This window comes from Oncorhynchus keta, chromosome 23 (genome assembly GCF_023373465.1).
Source record: "Oncorhynchus keta strain PuntledgeMale-10-30-2019 chromosome 23, Oket_V2, whole genome shotgun sequence".
Taxonomy (NCBI): Eukaryota; Metazoa; Chordata; class Actinopteri; order Salmoniformes; family Salmonidae; genus Oncorhynchus; species Oncorhynchus keta.
The window spans coordinates 22,433,151-22,456,172 of NC_068443.1; the positions used below are offsets into that span (position 1 = coordinate 22,433,151).

At 43.1% G+C, this 23,022-nt stretch overlaps 2 protein-coding genes across 4 annotated transcripts in view; one reads left to right on the forward strand and one right to left on the reverse strand.

Moving 5' to 3' along the window:
- Positions 1 to 8,715: 8,715 nt before the first annotated feature.
- On the forward strand, positions 8,716 to 15,855 carry LOC118402009 (insulin-like growth factor-binding protein 1). The gene is made up of 4 exons (XM_035799797.2): positions 8,716 to 9,246; positions 9,428 to 9,567; positions 14,512 to 14,640; positions 14,793 to 15,855. The coding sequence occupies exons 1-4, from the start codon at positions 8,898 to 8,900 to the stop codon at positions 14,907 to 14,909; spliced, it is 735 nt and encodes a 244-aa protein (XP_035655690.1). The 5' UTR covers positions 8,716 to 8,897; the 3' UTR covers positions 14,910 to 15,855.
- Positions 15,856 to 15,949: 94 nt separating this feature from the next.
- LOC118402010 (insulin-like growth factor-binding protein 3) overlaps positions 15,950 to 23,022 on the reverse strand; it is a 31,468-nt gene continuing 24,395 nt past the window's right edge. Inside the window, exon 4 of one of the 3 annotated variants that reach the window (XM_035799798.2) lies at positions 15,950 to 18,152. In XM_035799798.2, the coding sequence (XP_035655691.1) occupies positions 18,027 to 18,152 (126 nt within the window). In that variant the 3' untranslated portion in view covers positions 15,950 to 18,026. Of the gene's footprint in view, positions 22,150 to 23,022 lie in introns of all 3 variants that reach the window. The other 2 variants (XR_008077395.1, XR_008077396.1) reach the window with 2 other exon arrangements.

Consider the following 23,022-nt stretch of genomic DNA (forward strand, 5'->3'; position numbering starts at 1 on the left):
TTACATTTCAGCGCCAGCTAACCATCGACAGAACAGTGAAACAAACATCTCATACAAGGAGGAGACTCTCCTGGTCATCGTCAGATGACGAGCTACAAACACCACAACGACCACAGAAGAGGAGATGGAAGGACGAGCCACCACCACAGATGAAGAGGGGGCCTAGGGGACGGAGAAAGGTGCCAACTGCAGTGAGTATCAATAATACGCCTTTAGTCATGATGGTCTGGACAAGCAAAATACATGTACATTACCAGTCAAAAGTTTGGACACACCTACTAATTCAAGAGCTTTCCTTTTTAAATGTTTGTTTTTATTACTATTTATTTACATTGTAGAATAATTGTGAAGACATCAAAACTATGTAATAACACATATAGAATCATATAGTAACCAAAAAAGTGTTTCAAAGATATTTCATATTTTAGTTTCTTCAAAGTAGCCACCCTTTTCCTTGATAACATCTTTGCACACTCTTGGCATTCTCTCAATCAGCTTCATGAGGTAGTCACATGGAATGGATTTCAATTAACAGGTGTGCATTGTTAAATGTTAATTTGTGGAATTTCTTTCCTCAATGTGTTTGAGTCAATCAGTTGTGTTGTCACAAGGTAGGGGTGGTATACAGAGGATAGCCCTATTTGGTAAAAGACCATATTATGGCAAGAACAGATCATTTACATTTACATTACATTTAAGTCATTTAGCAGACGCTCTTATCCAGAGCGACTTACAAATTGGTGCATTCACCTTATGACATCCAGTGGAACAGCCACTTTACAATATATTATATTAGTGCATCTAAATCTTTTAAGGGGGGCGGGGGTGACAAGGATTACTTTATCCTATTCTAGGTATTCCTTAAAGAGGTGGGGTTTCAGGTGTCTCCGGAAGGTGGTGATTGACTCCGCTGTCCTGGCGTCGTGAGGGAGTTTGTTCCACAATTGGGGGCCAGAGCAGCGAACAGTTTTGACTGGGCTGAGCGGGAACTGTACTTCCTCAGTGGTAGGGAGGCGAGCAGGCCAGAGGTGGATGAACGCAGTGCCCTTGTTTGGGTGTAGGGCCTGATCAGAGCCTGGAGGTACTGAGGTGCCGTTCCCCTCACAGCTCCGTAGGCAAGCACCATGGTCTTGTAGCGGATGCGAGCTTCAACTGGAAGCCAGTGGAGAGAGCGGAGGAGCGGGGTGACGTGAGAGAACTTGGGAAGGTTGAACACCAGACGGGCTGCGGCGTTCTGGATGAGTTGTAGGGGTTTAATGGCACAGGCAGGGAGCCCAGCCAACAGCGAGTTGCAGTAATACAGACGGGAGATGACAAGTGCCTGGATTAGGACCTGCGCCGCTTCCTGTGTGAGGCAGGGTCGTACTCTGCGGATGTTGTAGAGCATGAACCTACAGGAACGGGCCACCGCCTTGATGTTAGTTGAGAACGACAGGTTGTTGTCCAGGATCACGCCAAGGTTCTTAGCGCTCTGGGAGGAGGACACAATGGAGTTGTCAACCGTGATGGCAAGATCATGGAACGGGCAGTCATTCCCCGGGAGGAAGAGCAGCTCCGTCTTGCCGAGGTTCAGCTTGAGGTGGTGATCCGTCATCCACACTGATATGTCTGCCAGACATGCAGAGATGCGATTCGCCACCTGGTCATCAGAAGGGGGAAAGGAGAAGATTAATTGTGTGTCGTCTGCATAGCAATGATAGGAGAGACCATGTGAGGTTATGACAGAGCCAAGTGACTTGGTGTATAGCGAGAATAGGAGAGGGTCTAGAACAGAGCCCTGGGGGACACCAGTGGTGAGAGCGCGTGGTGAGGAGACAGATTCTCGCCACGCCACCTGGTAGGAGCGACCTGTCAGGTAGGACGCAATCCAAGCGTGGGCCGCGCCGGAGATGCCCAACTCGGAGAGGGTGGAGAGGAGGATCTGATGGTTCACAGTATCGAAGGCAGCCGATAGGTCTAGAAGGATGAGAGCAGAGGAGAGAGAGTTAGCTTTAGCAGTGCGGAGCGCCTCCGTGATACAGAGAAGAGCAGTCTCAGTTGAATGACTAGTCTTGAAACCTGACTGATTTGGATCAAGAAGGTAATTCTGAGAGAGATAGCGGGAGAGCTGGCCAAGGACGGCACGTTCAACAGTTTTGGAGAGAAAAGAAAGAAGGGATACTGGTCTGTAGTTGTTGACATCGGAGGGATCGAGTGTAGGTTTTTTTCAGAAGGGGTGCAACTCTCGCTCTCTTGAAGACGGAAGGGACGTAGCCAGCGGTCAGGGATGAGTTGATGAGCGAGGTGAGGTAAGGGAGAAGGTCTCCGGAAATGGTCTGGAGAAGAGAGGAGGTGATAGGGTCAAGCGGGCAGGTTGTTGGGCGGCCGGCCGTCACAAGACGCGAGATTTCATCTGGAGAGAGAGGGGGAGAAAGAGGTCAGAGCACAGGGTAGGGCAGTGTGAGCAGAACCAGCGGTGTCGTTTGACTTAGCAAACAAGGATCGGATGTCGTCGACCTTCTTTTCAAAATGGTTGACGAAGTCATCTGCAGAGAGGGAGGAGGGGGGGGAGGGGAGGAGGATTCAGGAGGGAGGAGAAGGTGGCAAAGAGCTTCCTAGGGTTAGAGGCAGATGCTTGGAATTTAGAGTGGTAGAAAGTGGCTTTAGCAGCAGAGACAGAGGAGGAAAATGTAGAGAGGAGGGAGTGAAATGATGCCAGGTCCGCAGGGGAGGCGAGTTTTCCTCCATTTCCGCTCGGCTGCCCGGAGCTCTGTTCTGTGAGCTCGCAATGAGTCGTCGAGCCACGGAGCGGGGAGGGGAGGACCGAGCCGGCCTGGAGGATAGGGGACATAGAGAGTCAAAGGATGCAGAAAGGGAGGAGAGGAGGGTTGAGGAGGCAGAATCAGGAGATAGGTTTGAGCAGAGGGAAGAGATGATAGGATGGAAGAGGAGAGAGTAGCCGGGGAGAGAGAGCAAAGGTTGGGACGGCGCGATACCATCCGAGTAGGGGCAGTGTGGGAAGTGTTGGATGAGAGCGAGAGGGAAAAGTATACAAGGTAGTGGTCGGAGACTTGGAGGGGAGTTGCAATGAGGTTAGTGGAAGAACAGCATCTAGTAAAGATGAGGTCGAGCGTATTGCCTGCCTTGTGAGTAGGGGGGGTGAGAGGGTGAGGTCAAAAGAGGAGAGGAGTGGAAAGAAGGAGGCAGAGAGGAATGAGTCAAAGGTAGACGTGGGGAGGTTAAAGTCGCCCAGAACTGTGAGAGGTGAGCCGTCCTCAGGAAAGGAGCTTATCAAGGCATCAAGCTCATTGATGAACACTCCGAGGGGACCTGGAGGGCGATAAATGATAAGGATGTTAAGCTTGAAAGGGCTGGTAACTGTGACAGCATGAAATTCAAAGGAGGCGATAGACAGATGGGTAAGGGGAGAAAGAGAGAATGACCACTTGGGAGAGATGAGGATCCCGGTGCCACCACCCCGCTGACCAGAAGCTCTCGGGGTGTGCTGCGAAACACGTGGGCGGACGAAGAGAGAGCAGTAGGAGTAGCAGTGTTATCTGTGGTGATCCATGTTTCCGTCAGTGCCAAGAAGTCGAGGACTGGAGGGAGGCATAGGCTGAGATGAACTCTGCCTTGTTGGCCGCAGATCGGCAGTTCCAGAGGCTACCGGAGACCTGGAACCCCACATGGGTCGTGCGCGCTGGGACCACCAGATTAGGGTGGCGCGGCCACGCGGTGTGGAGCGTTTGTATGGTCTGTGCAGAGAGGAGAGAACAGGGATAGACAGACACATAGTTGACAGGCTACAGAAGAGGCTACGCTAATGCAAGGAGATTGGAATGACAAGTGGACTACACGTCTCGAATGTTCAGAAAGTTAAACTTACGTAGCAAGAATCTTATTGACTAAAATGATTAAAATGATACAGTACTGCTGAAGTAGGCTAGCTGGCAGTGGCTGCGTTGTTGACTTTGTAGGCTAGCTGGCAGTGGCTGCGTTGTTGACACTACACTACACTAAAGTCGTTCCGTTGAGTGTAATGGTTTCTACAGTGCTGCTATTCAGGGGCTAGCTGGCTAGCTAGCAGTGTTGATTACGTTACGTTACGTTGCGTTAAAAGAACGAAAATAGCTGGCTAGCTAACCTAGAAAATCGCTCTAGACTACACAATTATCTTTGATACACAGACGGCTATGTAGCTAGCTACGATCAAACAAATCAAACCGTTGTGCTGTAATGAAATGAAATGAAAATGTGATACTACCTGTGGAGCGAAGCGGAATGCGACCGGGTTGTTGAGTGCGGAAGTTCTATTCAGTAGACGTTGGCTAGCTGTTGGCTAGCTAGCAGTGTCTCCTACGTTAAGGACGACAAATAGCTGGCTAGCTAACCTCGGTAAATTAAGATAATCACTCTAAGACTACACGCTCTAAACTACACAATTATCTTGGATACGAAGACAGCAAAGACAACTATGTAGCTAGCTAACACTACACTAATCAAGTCGTTCAGTTGAGTGTAATAGTTTCTACAGTGCTGCTATTCGGTAGACGGTGGACGTTAGCTAGCTGGCTAGCTGCTGGGCAGATAGCAGTGTAGACTACGTTAGGATGACGAAATACGAAGTTGCAATAGAAGTGCTGACTGTTTCACTTTGTTGTCCTCTTTCTTTTCCTTTTTCTTCTGTCCTTCTTTTGTCCTTATTTTGTCTTCCTTTCTTCTGTTAACTAGATATTTTTTGTTATTCTTTGTAAGCTAGCTAGCTTCTTCCAGGAGAGTCCCAATAAGATCAAATAAGCAAAGAGAAACGACAGTCCATCATTACTTTAAGACAAGAAGGTCAGTCAATCCTGTCATGATATTTGCCTGGAGGTAGGTTTATGACAGTCATAAATACCTCTTTCCCCCTTTTTCCTCTCTCTACCCTACTGATGTTACATTTACAAACCCCTTGGTTAACATAGAGATTCTGGGAACATCAGAAGGTGGGGGGAAATTAACTATATTCTGGTAATCTGACCAATTGAACATATGTGGTGGTACTTAATGAATATGATGTCAGTTCAGTTGTCATCTGGGACATTCTCATCAATGATAGGATGACATAAACTCTACAGTGGAAAGTCTGAACATTGTAGTTATCGGAGTCACATGGAATTGTTCAATTTAAATGTTTGAATATAAAATTATGGGTGAAGAGATTAAATGTAATTTTAGCTTCCAAATGAGAGATTGAGAAGAGCCCTAACCTTATGAAAACCCAATCAGTGGCCCGCCCCTGTGAAGAGACATGGGCTATAAAACTTTTCAGACACACCCTTCTCGCTCCCCTATATAAAGCCTTGACGAAAATGTAACCTTCTGTTCCGAGGATGTGAGGACAATGGTCCGATGTCAGAATGGTTCAGATAATAACTACAGAACAAAGCCAACATCAATCAGCGTGAGCTTTGGTTGCGAATGGTATGAACTTTGAACTCTTATTCACTACAGAATTGATACCTCCTAGCCGTTGAGTTAGCAACAGCAGCTGCAAACGAGGGTTAGGAAGGAACAAACAGAGTACCCGTCTATCACACAACGACGTTACTACAAGGTATCCAATTGATCACCAGAGCCGTTCTACAAAGGACTTGGTTTGGCAACATGGCCTTCCATCTACCACCAACCTACCGAAGTGCAGCTCAGAGTAAATATTTATTGCATTTTCCTTTTCCAAATGGGCGGTAATTTAGAATGCATAAAATACTGTATTTACGATAGCACAGCTTCTTCCTTTGGTCCTCAGTCTTCCCGCTCTTTCACTCAAACCCAGCCCTTTTCTTTTATGTAACCAGCTGTCATATGTTCCGTCCGCTAGGGACGTTTTCTTTTATGACGTAATTTGCAATCAAGGTATGATTAATTCTGTATATATGTAATTCTGTGTGATTAGTTAGGTATTTAGTAAATAAATAATGAAACCCAATTTTGTATTGCCGATTTCAACTTGTTGGCCAGGGTTCGTGAAGATAACCAAGAATTTACAACTTTCAGATGAGACTGAATTAAGGCGAAAATTAATATTGACTGCTATTGATGTAAAATATTACTAGGTCTTTAAGAGTTTATTCGGAAGATAACAGCTCCATAAATATTATTTTGTGGTGCCCCGACTCTAGTTAATTACATTTACATGATTAGCTCAATCAGGTAATATTAATTACGGAGAAATTATTTTATAGAATAGCATGCCATATCACTTAATCCGACATAGCCAAAGACACGACAATCCTGAACAGTTAAAGAACATTGAATGTTTCTTCAAGTACAGTCACAAAAACCATCAAGCGCTATGATGAAACTGGCTCTATAGGACAGCCACAGGAAATGAAGACCTAGAGTTACTTCTGCTGCAGAGGATACATTCATTAGTTACCAGCCTCGGAAATTGCAGCTCAAATAAATACTTCAGAGTTCAAGTAAGACACATCTCAACATGAACTGTTCAGAAGAGACTGTGTGAATCAGGCCTACATGGTTGAATTTCTGCAGAGAAACCACTAGTTAAGGACACCAATAATAAGAAGAGACGTGCTTGGGCCAAGGAGCATGAGCAATGGACATTAGACCAGTGGAAATCCACCGTGACGCATGGAGGAGGAGGTGTGATGGTGTGGGGGTGATTTTATTTAGAATTCAAGGCCCACTTAACCAGCATGTCTACCACAGCATTCTGCAGCAATACGCCATCCCATCTGGTTTGCACTTAGCAATCCTTATGAAGCTGGTTGAGAGAATGCCAAGAGTGTGCAATGCTGTCATTGAGGCAAAGGGTGGCTATATTTTGATTTGTATAACAGTATTTTCGGTTACTATATGATGCCATATGTGTTATTTTGTAGTGTTGATGTCTTCACTATTATTCTACAATGTAGAAAATAGTACAAATGAAGAAAAAACGTTGAGTTTGTTTCCAAACTTTTTTCTGGTATTGTATATCAAAAGTACATCCAATTATAGTGATCAAACACACATTTTGATAATTTTGTCCATGATACTCACTTCACTATGTCCCTATAGGAGGATATTTTCCCACAATGGCTGGTGAATTTGATGCACAACATTGAGGAGGCTACAACACATGAGCTGGTTGTTGAGTAGGCTTGCAACATGACTAAAGGGCATCCAATAAATCATTGCAAGATGATACATATTTTGTGTCACTAAAGCATACAATGCAAGAAATACATGTGTCTGATTCACGAACATGAATAAAGGTTATCTGGACGTTATCCAGGGTACACCTCCAATGTACCAATTGTGTTTACCAAGGCCAGCATTTCATCAGACTGGGAAAATAACAGGGTCGTTCCATAAAATGAGTCCCTTTTGGGTAGTGTAACTCTGTAAAAATATTCCGAAAGTAAGAGCCTATCAATAAGTGCAAAGTAAAGTAACAGGGTTGATGATGTCATCTCAAATCAGCCATACATTCCCTTATGAAAGGATGAATGGAAACGTGTGTGTGTGTGCATCAGTGAGCGGCAATTTAATGCAAGCTTTAAAAAAAAAAGTATTGTTAATATAATCCCAGTCTGTCTATCTATGGGTCGACTTAGCAGAGTTGCCAAAAAACAGATGTATACATTTTTCAGGATACAGCTAATTCCACCCAGCTTCCTTTTCCCCTGAAAACAGAATGTAGGAACTCCGCTCAGGCATTTTCTTTTACGTCTGATACTTTAGGTTAGTCTATGGGTAACAGGGTGTACATGTTAGAAGTCACAGAAGGACATGCCAATATACAGAATTTTGGCACTTTAGCAAGTCTGATTCATTGAATTTTACATGTGGTCTATATTGAAGGGCCCTTAATTTAATATAACATGCTTGTTAAATGCAATATTGGTGCACAGTTTCTTCTTAAAATATAAAAGGGATGTAAAAGGAACTAATTTCGTGGAATGACCCAACAACCTTCCACATATGACAAGGTAGTTTCAGTTGGTGTCTCGAGACACTGACTAATAGTCCAGTCATTGCACAAAGTCACCATGCTTCATCATTCATCATGCGAGGTATCATAGAGGCACAGAGAAACAGTATGTGTCAAGGTATGGGGGAGGGGTGTAAAGGTGTTCAGTGTTAACCGTAGATAAAGTGTGATTAACTAATACTACACCAGGAAGTGACCAATTAAAAAAAGACATTCTCCAGAATAACATGTTATGGTTATGTAACTGATGGGATGATCATGTTTATGTGCCCTGCAGATGACCCCTAGTCCAACACATGGTTTATGAAAAAGTAGAGTAGAATCAAATCATATCCAGTTCATGACTGACCTATAACTTTTGACCCTTAGGTAAGTCATGTACCAAAGGATGAATCTCAATGCACAACTTAACATCAATCCATTATTAGTTTGTCCCCCACATCATACAGTATGTACAGTATGAACGATCGAGGGGTCAAAACCAAAAAAACAACGAATTGATTTTGCAATGTTTTCCAACATCACCTTGTACAATCACTCCTCGTCCCAGAGTAAATATTGACGACAGGGCAGGCAGGCAGCTTCAGTGAACCCCAGTTCAGATCTACACACTCTACCAGGGGTCAACCCACCCAATACAGCTAATGCTGGTCCTGCGCTGTCTTGCCAAAATGTTTAATATCTGGAGTCACTGGTTCAAACATTAACCTCCCTGAGGGTCAGAGCTCTGTATAAATACTGCAACTCCTTTGTTCTGAGAATTCAGTTCAGAAAGAAAGAAGGAAACCTATAGATGCCTATTTACAGTATATTGTGCTTCTCATAAGTACTTAAGGACTAAGCAAAAACTACACTTGAAGATTAAAGACCGCACTTGAAGAAAATTCACATCTACACCTGACTGTAGATTTTAGTGTCTTTCTACACCTGAAGATTCGAGATGCTTGGATTATATAAGAAGTTGACCCTGCTGGCAGCGACGTCATTGTCCCTCCTGACCACTCTGGCCCAGTCTTCCCCTGTGGTGGGCCCGGAGCCTATTCGCTGTGCCCCCTGTACCCAGGAGAAGCTGGATGAATGCCCGGCCATCTCCCCAGACTGTAAGCAGGTTCTAAGGGAGCCAGGCTGTGGCTGCTGCATGGCATGTGCCCTGGAGAAGGGGGCCTCCTGTGGGGTATACACAGCCCACTGTGCTCAGGGGTTAAAATGCAGCCCAAGAGCTGGGGATCCTAGACCCCTCCACTCCCTCACCAGAGGACAGGCCATCTGCACTGAGGACCAGGGACAAGGTAGACTCCGCTTTTTGTCCTTTATGTCTTTGTTTTTCATTCATTGAGCTATTACTTATTTATAAAGATGTTGGACAATCTACAAATTAAACCTTTTTTGACAACATAATCAAAAGGATGGAATATAAACTTGTGTAAAACATGGTATACTTACCCACTAATGTCTCTCTCTAATCCACAGAGAAAGTAGAAGGGGTGCCAGACCACAGCTCCCTAGCCTACTTCCTGGGACTCAACACCCCCTTTGACACCAAAAATGAGGGGGCTCAGGAGAGCATCAAGGCCAAGGTCAACACCATCCGCAAGAAACTGGTGGAACAGGTATGCACAGTATTCAATCTGAAGCAGGGCCACCACTTTGGTTTTAGAAGTGGGGGGGACATAACTTGGTGGAGAGTGAGGGGGTCCTTCCCCAGATTTTGGGGGCCATCTAAAGCTAATTTCCTGCAATTTTACACAATCCAGTCTATAACAAAAAGTAAGCAAACATGCCCACAGTCATCAAGCTAGGTAAGATATCCTTAATAAATATGTTTAAGTGGTTAATAAGACAGAACTTGATCAAAGGTAATTCTATAATAAATATTGTTGCACCTTTAACCAATAGCCTAACAAATGAACGACTCTTGAAAAATACTTTGATTGTCTTTATAAAGACATCCTCGATATCAAATTTCAGCCAGACCGACCAGCCAGCCCGAGCTGCCACCCCGACCAATCTAGTCAACAACGCAACTCTTTTCCCAACACAATTTCCTTCTCAGGTCACACTTTTAATTTTGTTTAATTCCCAAAGGGAAAGGTTTGGAAACAAAATTAAGCAAAAAAAAAAACCTGACATAAACCTCAAATATACATTAACCCACAGAAACAGCAAATCTTCCATATAATTAATCTCATAAACTAATAATACTGTAGAGCTCTTTTTATTTGCACACAATATAGCTGTGTTGCCCTGTCCTGTACCTAGGGGTCCACTTCCCTGCAGCGCCCAAACCCAACACACCCCACTCGGCTTTAGGGTCTTAGTGAAACATTCCTAATTGGTTTTGGTAGTATTAGGAGTGACAACGTGACAAGCCACAGGACGGCAGACCCCAGGGCTAGGACTGAGCAGCCCAGCAGCTAGGGAATGCCTAAATAGGTATCTCCCCTGAAGTGGGTATCTTTTCAATAGACTTCTTTAGTTGTACCGTATTCCATATAAGGCATCCAGTCCTTATGAAAGTTGCCCATCATGCCCTTAATCTTGTAATAAATCAAATCTAGTGATACATAACTTGACATTGTAGGAGGATAACAGACCTTCCAATTAATGTCAATTCATTTATTAGCCAGTATAAATGCTTGGATACACAGTTTTTCAGATAAGTCTCCGGTATCAACAGTGAGAAGGGAGAATCTGTAGACATGCTGAGACAAAAGAACATACGCTTTACCAGAATTCAGCCATGCAGCTTTCACAAGCCCATAAAATATGCAAATATGTCCCCTTGTGTGTTTTATACCCCCAGGAGAGGAGTGACATTTCTGAGTGCATCTAATTCGGTTTCACTGGCATATAGTACGTTCTATGGATGGTCTTAAACTGAGATGATATGAACATGACTGGGCATTCAAACACATCTGTATCCATTCATCATCATCAATAGCTTCTACCAGAAGCTAGTTTTGTAGTTTGACATGTTTTGTGTCATCAGGAAAAGCCTCTATCAACTCTTGAAACAGTTTGAAAATCAACTATGGAGGTTTGTCAGACTGCCTTAAAATTGCATCTGGCTTGTCCAGTGTTTGCTACACAGAGAGAATTCATTGTATGTGCAAAAATTCACCTCACCTCTGTCACAGACTGGTCTTCCCTGGCTGCCCGACCCTACTGAGACCCCTGTCACCATCTGATCCTCCTAAAATGAGGCATGACGAATAATTACCTTTGTGTATTCATTATATTATCCAAGACTAGAATCAATGATTCAATAGTTGAAATGACCATTATTCCCAGATCCCAGACTGTAACTTTAATCTTCAGCTGCTGTCATATACTGCAGCTACAGTAGTACATATTTCTCACATTATTCACACTCAGAATTTGCTGCTTTAACTTCAGTAGTCTACCCCTCCTAGTTGGGCGTGAGAGTTCAAGTGCACCTAGTATGTGTGGTCTCATTGAAATAGAGTAGGCTGCCTACATGGGCGGAGAATCCCATGGCAGTGAATAATTATAGTTAAGTATATTTCATAGACTGTGGTTTACGACAGTGTCTGTAAATAAATATTGATAATGGCAAGAAGTGGGGGGAGTTCAACAAACCGTGTGTCGAAAGTACAATAAAAAAATGTAGTCATTATTGAAAAGGAAAAGGCGTAATGGGCACATGGGCTAGGTCGTGAGCTAGCGTTGAACCTTTTCAACAAGTATTGATGACCCATTTATTTGCCTCTGCCTGCAAATGGTCCTCCTAAAGGGTAGGCTGTGTCCTATAGGCCTATGCCAAATGGTCCTCCTAAAGGGTAGGCTGTGTCCTATAGGCCTATGCCAAATGGTCCTCCTAAAGGGTAGGCTGTGTCCTATAGGCCTATGCCAAATGGTCCTCCTAAAGGGTAGGCTGTGTCCTATAGGCCTATGCCAAATGGTCCTCCTAAAGGGTAGGCTGTGTCCTATAGGCCTATGCCAAATGGTCCTCCTAAAGGGTAGGCTGTGTCCTATAGGCCTATGCCAAATTTTAGCAAGTGCCGCTCATCATTCTCGCTGCTTCCAGTTCAGGAGCCACACCTGCGAAATCAGGTTCGCTTGTAGTCTCAATTAAATAGAGTAGGCTGTAGCCTATGCATGGACATGGGGGCAGTTACATTTACTTCCTAAATAGACCTATGATTAGGCTATAGTTTACTACATTGCCTAGAAATAGGCATAAATATTGATCACCCAACTCTGCTCTTTTCAAACTACATCTAGCAAATTGGCTGACAGCCTAGTACTACAATATAAGAGCCATGTGAGAATCTCTGGTAATTTAACCTATTTCTTAAGTTATTTTTGTGCATTTGGTATTGCCTATAGGGTGCAGAATTGCTGGGACCATGGCTGGCAAGTGAGCTGCATCACATACACCTAAAATAACATAGCTGGACTGTGGTTGGGTTTGGGACCAGTTCTTTCAGTAGCGGGTGGGAGTCGGACAGAAAGCAAGCAGGTGTGGATATGGGATGAAGAATTCAGTCCTGTGCAGACCTCTACTGTGCACCTTGGCAGTGAAGCATGTAACGTTAGAGACATTTATTACTATGCCAGTGTGAAAAGTAGGGAATTAGCTTGGGAAACTAACATTACATTGCCATACTGACTAATAAAAGTCACATTGCACTGAAAAAAACGTCAGAATATCAATATTGAGTCGTTTGGCCGATGGTTTCTCGTTTGATTGCCATTCTTTTTGCCTCAAACTTTCAACAACTTTTGGAAGCTCTCTCTAACGGTACATCAACTGGCGATAGCTATCCAAGTTAAATTACTTCTGAAATGGGACAAAACAAAGGCTGCAAAACATTTCCATACAAACAGCAGGTGTTACACAATAATAATATCCACCTCATATCGCTGTCTGACCGAACTGGAGGCTAGAGCTGACCTGGCTGTGGTAGCTAGCATAGCTTATTCATTCATCTCTGTCAAGAGGGGATAAAACATTAGCTATTGTTACATGTCAGTTACAATACTTGCTCAGCACTGCAAATAAACACTTGTAAAAAAAATCTGTTAAGTTAAACAACAGTTACCTTACCTAAATATTAGCCAGTTTCTGCTCTGCTTGCTTTTACAACTCGGTGAAAGAGTGCAACAACATACACACTGAACTATACTCAACTCTCTCAAGCTGGTCCAGCCAGCCTTCCAGCAGCTTTGCCTTCACACAGCCTGTCAGCCCGCTCTGTGGTGTCCACGAGGTCCTAAATCCAGCAGGCTGAACACTCCAAACAGCCTACCCAACTGCTCAGAGGCGTCCGCATGGTCCTAAAGCACACTGTTGCCGCTTTTTGTATCACATTGCAATGATAAATCTGGGGGTGACAAATGCAATTTCAAAATGTGTGGGAGGGAGTGGACATAACCCGCCCAGTGAAAGTCGGGTCCCTGATCTGACTTACTGTCAAAGTTCGGTAGGTCTTCAGACTGTAATGGTGGAACAGATGGGCATAACTTACATATATATATCAAGCTTCTGCTCTAGAATCAGTACTCCCCCTCTGCATGTAATCTTTTTCATTGTGATCTAAAAGGCTAAACTCCCTTACAAAAAAGATTGGAGTATTGAAACCGCAGTAAAAGTGCAGCAACTGCAGTCGACTGTGGTATTTTGGATGCAGTAATTATAGAATAACTGCAGTGTACTGCAATTGAACTGCAGTTAGACTGTACTGTTACTGTAGTAAAAAAAACTGGTATATTGAACACAGTATTTGCAGAATACTGCAGTTATACTGCACTCTGACTGCAATCTGTTTTCATAAGGGCTGATCCTAAATCAGGTGCTTTATATGGCCCCAGACTTACTTTCTTCTTCAGCTGTAGCTTAGTGGAGAGAAGCTCATTTAGAGTTCAAGACAATTTAGCTCTTAGCCACCAGAGGAAGCTGTTGCCCTTTTAACAAAAACCACCCAGACTCAGTGAGAAAATGTTACTCCCTCGAGATTAAATTTGCTTTGCATTTTACCACATGACAATTGAATGTTCTTAGTCAGATATAACAACTTAGTGTTGGACCAAAAGGCTCCTTAACAGCCTCTACCCCCAAGCCATAAGACTGCTGAACAATTAATCAAATGGCCGCCAGACTATAACATTGACCCCCCCTCCATTTGTTTTTACACTGCTGCTCCTCTGTTTATTATCTAAGCATAGTCACTTCACCTCTACCTACATGTACAAATGACCTCGACTAACCTGTACCCCCTCACACTGACTCGGTACCGGTATCCCCTGTATACAGCCTCGTTATTGTTACTATATTGTGTTACTTTTTATTATTTTTTTTACTTTGGTTTATTTGTTAAATATTTTCTGAACTCTTTCTTGAACTGCATTGTTGGTTAAGGGCTTGTAAGTCAGCATTTCACAGTAAGGTATAAATACACCTGTTGTATTCGGTGCATGTGACAAATAAAGTTTGCTTTGATTTCATAACGTATTCTATGTCCATCTTGCTGTGTTTATTATACAGTATGTTTTGTATCAGATGTTGACTGTTCTCTTTGTCTTGTCCCCAGGGTCCCTGCCACATTGAGCTGCATGCAGCTCTGGACAAGATAACTAGCTCTCAGCAGGAACTAGGAGAGAAGTTCACCAACTTCTACCTTCCCAACTGTGACAAACATGGCTTCTACAAGGCCAAGCAGGTAAGGCATAGCACCTGAGCTGTAGGTTTGTTTAGCAATAGCATTAGCTCATTAGTGGTAGATGGTGTGATCTGACCAGGAAAACATTTATCAATGCAGTGAAGTTGATCCATGTAATTGAATATATTGCCCCCTCGTCTGTTGTGTTCTAGTGTGAGTCGTCTCTGGTGGGACCCCATGCCAGGTGTTGGTGTGTGTCCTCCTGGAATGGGAAGAAGATTCTGGGGTCCAATTATCTACCCGGCTTGGAGTGCCAGCTGGAGCTCTAAATCATGGACACTCTGACCCACATTCACAGGCACATGCATGCACACGTATTGACACACATACAGTCTTTTACTCCACTTAAAAACACCTATAGGTGCCCTCAAACCTACACACATCCACATCATATATACTGACTTTTTTTACAAACGCATATAAATACACACTCATTCAAATCAGCACATATTTTTTTCTTATGTAATTACTCTTAATTTATTTACGTGATGTATAACACCTTATTTATTCAACGCGGATGGGCTTACAAGTATGGACCATTTGTCATTTTTAGATTGTTTATGTTTCCTATTTTCTGATTGTAAATAGGGCAACAGTGTATGCATTTGTGTTTCTGACTAAATAACTCCATCTCTGAAGACCACAGGTCTCCAGCTCTGCCAAACCCAGTTCAGGGTCTTCAGAATCTGTTTTTGATTCATTCATCCAGGTGGACCCGTGCACAGTAAATAAAACGACACAGCCATTCATTCATTCAACATGTTGACAGTTTCGGAAGGAAGGTATTCTCATTGACATTTCCTCAATGGGTATTGGGGAAATGCTTAAAGTTCCACAAGTATGCATCTGGTGGCCAGGCACAAACATATCACTGCTCATCCAAGCCCCTGTTTGGTTTTGGGGGAGTTTTTCTGTCTTCATCTACCTCTACTGGTCTATGCAGGTCTTCTGGTTTAGCAGATGTTTTTTGGGACAGTTTTTTTCTCCCAACTCTCTGCACGTACACCACCCTCATGTGAGGTCATTGTTTCATTTGTCTGAAAGGAAGTTCTCTTTTGTTTGATGTAATGTCTGTATTTATTATATGTCAAACTATTCCTGACAGCAAGTCAGAAATATGTGATGAGATATGCTGCTATTACTTTTTGTATGATTTGTAACAAACCAATGTTAGTTACTCTGTTGTAATTTGTGCTTTCAATAAACACGTTAACCTCAATGTGTGTTTTAGAGCATGTTTCTGTAGCATAGAACATATCAAGGACGCGGCAAGTATGGAGAGAGTTGAATGAAGACACCAGTAACTTCATTAAATTAAGTATTTATTTGTGTAACAGAGGTTCTTGTATATCCCCTGGCTTTATTAACCCAGAGGTTGTGGGAACACTTGGTTCTCAACAAATTATGAGAAAAGACTCCTGGGTAAAGTATAGAATGGTACCCGATTCCCTGTAGTGCGCTACTATAAACCTGGTCAAAATTAGTGCACTACATAGGGAACAGGGTACCATTTTGGGGACAACCCTAGTGGGAATTAAAAACATTTCCAGAGCTAGCAACATGCAGGGTTACTTCTGCAGCAAGCCTCAACAGAACCTCCAGTGGCAATAGTTATGAGGGATACCAAGTTATAATTGTGAACAAAGTATTCCAAATCTCAGCATCATCAATAAGGATCATGGACGTTTAGAAATCTTTAGCATATTCAGACAACACACTTACAAAAGTAAATCGGAAATAGCAATGGAAGCTGATGTCAACTTTACTGCATTTATTTGTTATAAATACACTTTATTTGATACAAGGATAGAGAATATTGACCTTTAACCAAGGCACAGCTAAAAGGTGAAAAGGAATCTCTGAAAACAGAAAAACATGCCAAGTGTCACGTCTGGAGGAAAACTGGCACCATCTCTACGGTGAAGAATGGTGGTGGCAGCATTATGTTGTGGGGATGTTTGTCAGCGTCAGGGACTGGGAGAGACTAGTCAGGAACGAGGGAAAGATAAACGGAGTAAAGCACAGAGAGATCCTTGATGAAAACCTGCTCCAGAGTGCTCAGGACCTCAGACTGGGGTAAAGGTTCACCTTCCAACAGGACAATGGCCCTGAACACACAGCCAATACAACGCAGGAGTGGCTTCGGGATAAGTCACTGAATGTCCTTGAGTGGCCCACCCAGAGCCCGGACTTGAACCCGATTGAACATCTCCGGAGATACCTGAAAATAACTGTGCAACGACACTCCCCATCCAACCTGACAGAGCTTGAGATAATCTGGAAAGAAGAATGGGAGAAACTCTCCAAATACAGGTGTGCCAAGCTTGTAGCATCATACCCAAGAAGACTAACGAGGCTGTAATTGCTGCCAAAGGTGCTTCAACAAAGTACTGAGTGAAGGGTCTGAATACTTACATAAATGTCATATTTCAGTTTTTTACTTTTAATAAATTAGCAAAAATGTGTAAAAAAATGTTTTTGCTTTATCATTATGGGGTATTGTGTGTAGATTGATGACGGGAAAAAAAACGATTTAATCAATTTTAGAATAAGACTGTAACGTAACAAAATGTGGAAAAAGTCAAGTGGTCTGAACATTTTCCGAATGCACTGTATGTTCCACTGGTGGAAGTATAGGGAATGTACTTACATGAAGATGTATATGAGTTGCATAGGGAAGATGAGAACAGTATCCAGCTCTATAGTCAACTCCCTTAAATGGTCCTGAGGAAAGGGCAGTGATGCTGCAGTGAGATACAGGTTGGACTAAAAGCTGATGTATGTATCCTCTGGCACAAAGTGGGAAGGTGTTTTATGACATTGTACTGTACTGTGCCACAGGGTGGTCACACACCAGCGGTTACACAGATAGACACACTTGTATTTCACACACACACACACACACACACACACACACACACACACACACACACACACAAATACATACAGTAATATATCAATCATACAGAATTACTGTATATAAGTCTGTCATCAAGTCTGTAATCATCAAGGCTAGCCCTCTGCAATGGAATTAATTATCTAATTTGTCCTTAGAAGTACTGCCCTCTGTCTATGGAGAATCCATCCACACACTGCTTACAGTGCATAGGAGCAGCACATAGCATTGGAGGGTGTGTGTTGGACACAAGGAGTGTGATTGGATGAGTCCTCTTCTCAAGCCACTCCTCCTGCCCTGCCTTCCATCCTCCTGCCCTGCCTTCCTGTTGGCTGAAATATCATCAATGCCAGCCAACACGTCCAGGCCCAGCCATTTTGGGCCCTTTTGGATCCCAATATCCTCATAGTTTTTCTGTGTGTTCATGGCTCCCTTTTCTTTCTCTCCGCCTCTCTCTCTCTCTCTCTGGTTCCTTCTTGCTGCTCAGGTCTTATTGGCTCTCAGAGTTGTAGCACTGGGTGTCTCCTCTCTCCTTCCCGTTGAAACTTGGCAATGGCTGCCCATACTTGTCGACACACCAGCAAAACCCTCGCTTTCTGCCCTTGGATGGACGGCACTGTGTGTGTGAGGGAGAGAGAGAAAGGGAGAGAAAGAAACAGAGAGAGTTACAGAGAGAGGGAGAGAGTAACAGCGAGAGAGTTACAGAGAGAGAATTACAGAGAGTTACAGAGAGAGAGGGAGAGAGTTACAGAGAGACAGAGAGTTACAGTGAGAGAGGGATAGAGTTACAGCAAGAGAGAGTTACAGAGAGAGAGAGAGAGAGAATTACAGAGAGAGAGTTACAGCAAGAAAGAAAGTTATAGAGAGAATTACACAGAGAGAGAGATACAGCAAGAGAGTTACAGAGAGAGAAAGTTACAAAGAGAGAGTTTCAGAGAGAGAGAGAGTTACAGAGAGAGAGTTACAGAGAGCGAGAGAGAGGGTTACAGAGATAGTTACAGAGAGAGAGAGAGTTACAGAGAGAGAGAGAGTTACAGAGAGAGAGAGTTACAGAGAGAGAAAGTTACAAAGAGAAAGTTACAGAGAGAAAGTTACAGAGAGAGAGATACAGAGAGATATAGTTACAGAGAGAAATAGTTACAGAGAGGGAGAGTTACAGATAGAGAGAGTTACAGAGAGAAAGTTACAGAGAGAGAGAGAAAGAGTTACAGAGAGAGAGAGCTACAGAGAGAGAGAGAGTTACAGAGAGAGATAGTTACAGAGAGAGAAAGTGACAGAGAGAAATTTACAGAGAGAGAGTTACAGAGAGAGAGAGAGAGAGAGAGAGAGAGAGTTACAGAGAGAGAGAGTTACAGAGAGAGGGAGTTACAAAGAGAGAGAGCTCCAGAGAGCGAGAGTTACAGAGAGAGAGTAACAGAGAGAGATAGTTACAAAGAGAGAAAGTTACAGGGAGAAAGTTACAGGGAGAGAGAGTTACAGAGAGAGAGTTACAGAGAGAGAGAGAGTTAGAGAGAGAGAGAGTTACAGAGAGATAGTTACAGAGAGTGAGAGTTACAGAGAGAAAGTAACAGAGAGAAAGTTACAGAGAGAGAGAGAGAGAGTTACAGAGAGAGAGAGAGAGAGAGAGAGTTACAGAGATAGTTACAGAGAGAGAGAGAGTTACAGAGAGAGAAAGTTACAGAGAGTGAGAGAAAGTTACAGAGAGAGAGCTACAGAGAGGGAGTTACAGAGAGAGAGTTACAGAGAGCGCTAGTAACATTGAGAGAAAGTTACAGAGAGAAAGTTACAGAGAAAGAGAGAGAGTTACAGAGAGAGAGTTACAGAGAGAGAGTTACAGAGAGAGATAGAGAGTTACAGAGAGAGATAGTTAAAGAGAGAGAGAGTTACAGAGAGAGATAGTTAAAGAGAGCGAGAGTTACAGAGAGATAGTTAAAGAGAGCGAGAGTTACAGAGAGAAAGTTACAGAGAGAAAGTTACAGAGAGAGAGAGAGAGTTACAGAGAGAGATAGTTACAGAGAGAGATAGTTACGGAGAGGGAGAGTTACAGAGAGAGAGTTACAGAGAGAGAGATAGTTACAGAGAGATAGATAGTTAGAGAGATAGTTACAGAGAGAGAGAGAGAGAGAGAGATACAGCGAGAGAGCAACAGAGAGAGAGAGAGTTACAGAGAGAAAGTGACAGAGAGAGAGAGTTACAGAGAGAAAGTTACAGAGAGAGAGAGTTACAGAGAGAGAGAGCTACAGAGAGAGAGAGCTACAGAGAGAGAGAGTTACAGAGAGAGATAGTTACAGAGAGAGAAAGTGACAGAGAGAAATTTACAGAGAGAGAGTTACAGAGAGAGAGAGAGAGAGAGTTACAGGGAGAGAGAGAGTTATAGAAAGATAGTTACAAAGAGAAAGTTACAGAGAGAGAGAGTTACAGAGAGAGAGAGTTACAGAGAGAGAGAGTTACAGAGAGAGAGAGTTACAGAGAGAGAGAGTTACAGAGAGAGAGTTACAGAGAGAGTGAGAGTTAGAGAGAGAGTTACAGAGAGAGAGAGAGAGTTAAAGAGAGAGATAGTTACAGAGAGAGAAAGTGACAGAGAGAAATTTACAGAGAGAGAGTTACAGAGAGAGAGAGAGAGTTAGAGAGAGAGTTACAGAGAGAGAGAGAGAGTTAAAGAGAGAGATAGTTACAGAGAGAGAGAGAGAGTTAAAGAGAGAGATAGTTACAGAGAGAGAAAGTGACAGAGAGAAATTTACAGAGAGAGAGTTACAGAGAGAGAGAGAGAGAGTTACAGGGAGAGAGAGTTACAGAGAGAGGGAGTTACAAAGAGAGAGAGCTCCAGAGAGCGAGAGTTACAGAGAGAAAGTTACAGAGAGAGAGAGTTACAGAGAGAAAGTTACAGAGAGAGAGAGAGAGTTACAGAGAGAGAGAGCTACAGAGAGAGAGAGTTATAGAAATATAGTTACAAAGAGAAAGTTACAGAGAGAGAGAGAGTTATAGAAATATAGTTACAAAGAGAAAGTTACAGAGAGAGAGAGAGAGTTACAGAGAGAGAGAGAGTTATAGAAAGATAGTTACAAAGAGAAAGTTACAGAGAGAGAGAGTTACAGAGAGAGAGAGTTACAGAGAGAGAGTTACAGAGAGAGAGAGAGAGAGAGAGAGAGAGAGAGAGTTAAAGAGAGAGATAGTTACAGAGAGAGAAAGTTACAGAGAGAGAGAGTCACAGAGAGAGAGAGTTATAGAAAGATAGTTACAAAGAGAAAGTTACAGAGAGAGAGAGAGAGTTACAGAGAGAGATAGTTACAGAGAGAGATAGTTACAGAGAGAGAGAGTTACAGAGAGCGAGTTACAGAGAGAGAGAGAGTTAGAGAGAGAGTTACAGAGAGAGAGTTAAGCAGAGAGAGAGAGTTACAGAGAGACAGAGAGTTACAGAGAGAGAGAGAGATAGTTACAGAGAGAGAAAGTTACGGAGAGAGATAGTTACAGAGAGTGAGAGAGAGAGTTACATAGAGAGAGTTACAGAGAGAGAGAGAGTTACAGAGAGAGAGAGAGTTACAGAGAGAGATAGTTACAGAGAGTGAGAGTTACAGAGAGAAAGTTACAGAGAGAGAGAGTTACAGAGAGAGTTACAGAGAGAGAGAGCGTTTCAGAGAGAGATAGTTACAGAGAGCGAGAGTTACAGAGAGATAGTTACAGAGATAAAGTTACAGAGAGAGAGAGAGAGAGTTACAGAGAGAGAGAGAGAGTTACAGAGAGAGAGAATTACAGAGAGAGAGAAAGTTACAGAGAGAGAGAGAGAGAGAGTTACAGAGAGAGAGAGAGTTACAGAGAGAGTTACAGAGAGAGAGAGTTACAGAGAGAGAGAGCGTTTCAGAGAGAGATAGTTACAGAGAGCGAGAGTTACAGAGAGATAGTTACAGAGATAAAGTTACAGAGAGAGAGAGAGAGAGTTACAGAGAGAGAGAGAGAGTTACAGAGAGAGAGATTTACAGAGAGAGAGAAAGTTAGAGAGAGAGAGAGTTACAGAGAGAGAGAGAGTTACAGAGAGAGTTACAGAGAGAGAGAGTTACAGAGAGAGAGTTACAGAGAGAGAGTTACAGAGATAGAGAGAGTTACAGAGAGAGAGTTACAGAGATAGAGAGAGTTAGAGAGAGAGTTACAGAGAGAGATAGTTACAGAGAGTGAGAGTAACAGAGAGAAAGTTACAGAGAGAAAGTTACAGAGAGAGAGAGAGTTACAGAGATAGAGAGTTACAGAGAGAGAGAGTTAGAGAGAGAGAGTTACAGAGAGAGAGAGAGTTACAGAGAGAAATGTACAGAGAGAGAGAGAGAGTTACAGAGAGAGAGAGTTACAGAGAGAGAGAGAGAGAGAGAGAGAGAGAGAGAGAGAGTTAGAGAGAGAGTTACAGAGAGAGAGAGAGTTACAGAGAGAGAGTTACAGAGATAGAGAGAGTTAGAGAGAGAGTTACAGAGAGTGAGAGTAACAGAGAGAAAGTTACAGAGAGAAAGTTACAGAGAGAGAGAGAGTTACAGAGATAGAGAGTTACAGAGAGAGAGAGAGAGAGTTACAGAGAGAGAGTTACAGAGAGAAAGTTACAGAGAGAGAGAGAGTTACAGAGAGAGAGAGAGCTACAGAGAGAGAGAGTTACAGAGAGAGAGAGTTACAGAGAGTGAGAGTAACAGAGAGAAAGTTACAGAGAGAAAGTTACAGAGAGAGCGTTACAGAGAGACTTTTTGACTTTTGGTCTTTCTTTATTGAAACATTCTCAATTCATTTAAAACTCACCCCCCCCCACTCCTAAAATAAAAAAATAAAAATATATCCTGTACTGCATACATGTACCATACTCACCTTTCCATCTACCACATGATACAAATCACCATACACAAAAAACCTCTCCTACAACCGTATATCCAAAACATCTTCCCCAGCAATACAGACAGCCCCCAACACACCATATCTCCTCAAACATCTCCACACATTTGATCATTTTATAGAACTCAAACTCAACCCTAAGGCGCACAGAGACCATCCCATTAAACAGTAGTAAAGGGTCTGTTATCCCCCCACCTTTGACCCTGTTCCTCCTTGTTAGCCAAATAGCTAACTTTGCCTGAGCAAACAGAAAATTCAACAAAACACATTTTTCTTTCTCCTTACTCGAATACATGTTATAAACATCCCAACAGCAAAAACTACCCCCAACCTGTCATACAGACATTCCAACAGAGACATTAATGGCATTAACCTGGTGCACACAGAAAACACATGAATTACAGTTTCTTTCATTTGACAGAAAGGACACCCCTGCCCAATTCCCGGATCAACCCGTGCCAACCAGCTGTTAGTGGCCAGGGCTCCATGAAGAACCCTCCACTGGAGGTCCCCTGACCTCTTTGGTACTGGGGGTTTGTAGAGCGCCCTCCGTCTAAAACCCACCATACTCTCCGCCCCACATACCCCCTGCCACTGATGTGCCTTCACTCCTGTTAGGCTTCTAA

Excerpts from the sequence above, each read along its gene's own strand:
- LOC118402009 (XM_035799797.2), top strand. The coding sequence starts at position 8,898 with ATGCTTGGATTATATAAGAAGTTGACCCTGCTGGCAGCGACGTCATTG. Across the intron at positions 9,568-14,511 it reads GCAAGAAACTGGTGGAACAG|GGTCCCTGCCACATTGAGCT; the intron begins GTATGCACAGTA and ends TCTTGTCCCCAG. Across the intron at positions 14,641-14,792 it reads GCTTCTACAAGGCCAAGCAG|TGTGAGTCGTCTCTGGTGGG; the intron begins GTAAGGCATAGC and ends GTTGTGTTCTAG.